Source organism: Condylura cristata, unplaced genomic scaffold (assembly GCF_000260355.1).
Source record: "Condylura cristata isolate star-nosed mole 26May11 unplaced genomic scaffold, ConCri1.0 scaffold00026, whole genome shotgun sequence".
NCBI lineage: Eukaryota > Metazoa > Chordata > Mammalia > Eulipotyphla > Talpidae > Condylura > Condylura cristata.
Window position 1 is genome coordinate 742,338 of NW_004567127.1, and position 3,791 is coordinate 746,128.

At 57.8% G+C, this 3,791-nt stretch overlaps 1 protein-coding gene across 1 annotated transcript in view; it reads left to right on the plus strand.

Annotated features, from left to right (window-relative positions):
• Window positions 1-723, plus strand: part of CTSK (cathepsin K) — a 9,045-nt gene extending 8,322 nt beyond the window's left edge. The window contains exon 8 of the mRNA XM_012730213.1: window positions 651-723. Coding sequence (XP_012585667.1) covers window positions 651-660 — 10 coding nt within the window. The 3' untranslated portion in view covers window positions 661-723. The remainder of the gene's footprint in view (window positions 1-650) is intronic.
• Window positions 724-3,791: the final 3,068 nt, after the last annotated feature.

Sequence of the window (3,791 nt, forward strand, 5' to 3'; positions counted from 1 at the left end):
AGGGCCAGTCACGCTGGCCAGCTGTAAGGGCCAGTCACGCTGGCCAGCTGTAAGGGCCAGCTGTGAGGGCCAGTCACGCTGGCCAGCTGTAAGGGCCAGCTGTAAGGGCCAGTCACGCTGGCCAGCTGTAAGGGTCAGCTGTAAGGGCCAGTCACGCTGGCCAGCTGTAAGGGTCAGCTGTAAGGGCCAGCCCCTGTCCCCCCTTGGCGGGGCGTCTTCGTTTGGGTTGCTGTCACGCTGCACAGATCTTCGTGTTGGAGGCAGCCCAGCTGTTCATCTCCTTTGTGGTCCTCGCTCCTGGGGACGAGTCCTCGAAGCTGCGTCTGAGGCGTCTGCCATAGAGTTTTGCCCGTTTCTTCTAGTATTTCCTGGCTTCAGGTCTTCCATTCGAGTCTTTTTCCCACTTTGAGTCAATGTGTGTGTGCGGTGTGAGGTCACAGTCTAGCTTCGTTCCTTCCGCTTGCAGCCCCCCATTTATTGGAGAGGTGCTCCCTGCTCCAGTGCTCCCTGCTCCAGTTGCTCCCTGCTCCTTTGTCCGAGCTTACTCGACCATCTATGTGTGGCTCTATTTCTGGGCTTTCCATTCGATTCCATTGGCCTGTGTGTCTGTCAGAAATGGGCAGAAAAGCTAAAAACACACTTCCCCACAGATGCAGCTGAACAAGAGGCACCTGGAAAACACCCAGCGTCCCTTACTCCCAGGGAAACGCAAGTCAAAGCCTGAACAAGCTAGCACCTCGCCGGTGAAGGGCCAGACGGCGAGGCTGCCGGGCTGGCGCGGGTCCCGCCGACACTGCTCGTGGGGGTGCACACTGGTCCAGCCGCCGCAGACAGCTGTTGGAGTTCCCGAGCGCTGAAAGTGGGTCTGTGTGTGACCCAGAGCCTCCACTCCCAGGAATCTACCCAACGGGCGCAGAAACGTTCATCAAAAAGAGCCTCTCACCTGCGCTCTTGCGGCGCCGAGCACACTGGCCGAGGTCGGGACGACCTCAGTGCGCCAGCACCGAGCGGGTCAGGAAGGACACTGCTCAGCGTCAACAGAGAAGCGCGTGCCGTCGTGGCACAGTGGGCGAGTGAAGGGCTGAGGCTAAGTCAGACGGGGACGGGTCGATATCGATGGTTTCACTTACCTGTGGGGTATAGAGAAACCGAACAGGGGTCAGAAGGACAAAACTTTCCAGCTGCCCATCACCTGAGGCCAGCAGGAGAGGGAAGAGCACAGGGACCGGGGTGGTGGGAGGGTTCCGGGCGAGGATCGGTTATCCCGCCAGGACTAGCCATGACGTGACAAAATCAACAAGATGAAAGCCAAAAAGGCTCAAAGCATAACCAGGCAGACTCGAGCATGCCTGTCTCCAAAGGAGACACACGGTGGGTAAAGACCTGAAACTACGCTGGTCACTGGCCACTGGGAAGAAGCAAATCAAAACCACACTGAGAAACGGCTTCACACCCATTAGGATGACTGTTACGAAAAAGCGGAGAATACCAAGTGTGATGAGGTTGTGTGTGGAGAAACAGGACTGCAGACGTTACTGGTAGGATGTGAATCAGTGCAGCTGTTGTGCAAAGCAGCGTGTGGTTCCTCAAACAGTTAAACACAGAGTTAGCACATCGTCTAGCCATTCCTCTCTCGCTGAATATTCAGAAGAATTGAGAGCAGGAATGCAAACAGACTTGTGTGCCAGTGTTCTTCCTGGCGCTGTTCACAATAGTCCAAAGGCAGAAACACCCCAAGTGCCCGACAAATGATTAAATAAAGGGGGGTGTGGCACACACGCACCGCAATCTCCCTGAAGCACGAAAAGGGGTGGCGTGTTGACACATGCTGCAGGGAGGAAGAGTGGGCAGCCGTGCAGAGCCAGACCCGGAGGGGAGGCCGCTCCCGCTCAGGAACAAAGGTGAGCAGGCTGGGGCGCTGGGGAGTGGGAGCAGCGACTGCCCAAGGCGCACAGACCTCTGCACAGAATGCGGAGAAGTGCTCTAGTGGGGGAATTTGGGGGGGGGCAGGGAATACATTGGTACTCTCTACTTTCAGCTCACTTTTGCTGTAAACCTAAGATCCTCTAAAATATAAAACCTATTTTTAAAAGTTCTGGAAATAGATTGTGGCAGTGGTCACAGCACTGTGACTGGGGCCTCTCATGTATACTTAGAAATTGTTCAAGTGGTAAATTTCCTGTTCAACTGCATCACATTAAACTAAAGAGAATCAGAGAGAGGTCTAATGTGTATCTAGTCGTGTGATTTTGAATGGAACATTGCTCACTTTTAAATTCTTTTCTTTTATTGAAGCAGCAGTGGCTTACATCACAGCTATATTCTGGAAATGGAGGCTCCCCCATGGTGACGTCACCACAGTGCCCCCAAGCCCGCCACCCATAGACCTCCCCGCCCACGATGTTCCGCTCTGTCGCCCATGTACGGCGCCCCTCACCGAGCGCGTCCTTGCTCCAAACTCTGTTATGAACTAGCCACCAGCCCCAGTTCAAGCCCCGCCCTCTCTTCAGACTTCTGGGGGTGGTGGGAGGACCCCAGTAATCCCCCTCCGTGCTGCCGCTGGGTGGCCTCTCCTCTCTCCAGGGTGTCAGTCACGCACCCCCCACCCCGAGCCCACACCCCACAAACCTCCCAGGGGGAGCTGGCGCAGCCCGCCCGGGACCCCAAACCCACGCCCTCGCTCAGCTCACACTTTAGTGAATCAGACGATTCTAGGGAGCCCCAGGTGCCCCGGAAGACGACCTGGCCCAGGCTCCACGCAGCCCCTGGTCCGTGGAGAACATTCCTCCAAACAAAATCAGGGTTCTGCTGGAGGAAGTGGGGTGAAAGGTTGTTCTAAAGCACCCTAGTGCAGGAGTGAGCCCCCAGCGCCCCTCCCCCCGTGGCGGCATGGGGAGCCCCCGCCCCCCACAGCTGGTGTGCTGCCGGGCCAGGCTCCGGCTAAAGCACCGCCGTCTTTTCCCTCAAGTTTGGATGTGGCCCCTCGAGGCCTGGGACCCTAAAACGTGTCATCTACAGCTTGGAAAATGGCAAAGAAAGACTAGGAAAACGGCGCTGGGAAGTCTAATTCTGGACGGGGGCGAGGCCTGGGCTTGTTCTCTCAGCGCCCCCCAGGGCCCGAGTTGCTGTGCCAGGGGGCCCGCCTGCCCCTCGTTGGCTCTGCCCGGGGACCCCGCTTTTGGAAGCTGCTCAACTTCAGCTGTGGCCCAAGGCGGGAGCCCAGGGCGGGAGGCGGGCGGCTCGCCCGGGCCTGGACAACACAGCCCCGGCCAGTGGAGGCCGCGGCCCTTTGGCAGGTGCCGGTCAAGGCTTCTTTCCCCAGAGCCGCCTGAGGACCAGGGCCTGAAGGCAGCCAGGGCTGGGGCGGCCCCTGCAAGCCCAGGATCGCCCCAAGGTACCATCCTTTCTTTAAGACTAAGACAGTTGCTCAGAAACTGAAGCCCCAGCCTCTGGGTGCACGTGGGTAGCGCAAGGTGGTGACCCCAAACGGCACAGGCTTGCTTCCACCTCCTGCTCTCGGTTCCCTTTTCCCTGAGGCTGAGGGGAAGTCTCCCCTCCGCGACGGGAAGGCAGCCAGCGTTCTGGACAAGGCTTGGCAATGTGCCATGCGGATGTGCCGTTTTTTGTCTTTAACTCTAGTTCAGTTTGCAACAGCTGGCGCCCCGTTTCAGAGACGGCGCAAGCATCCAGCTTCCAGCTTCGGAGTGTCGCTGTCCTCAGCTTTTCAGGCATTAAGCACCGGGGGAGGGACTATGCCAGGCCACATGCCCGCCTGACTTTTTTTTTTTTTT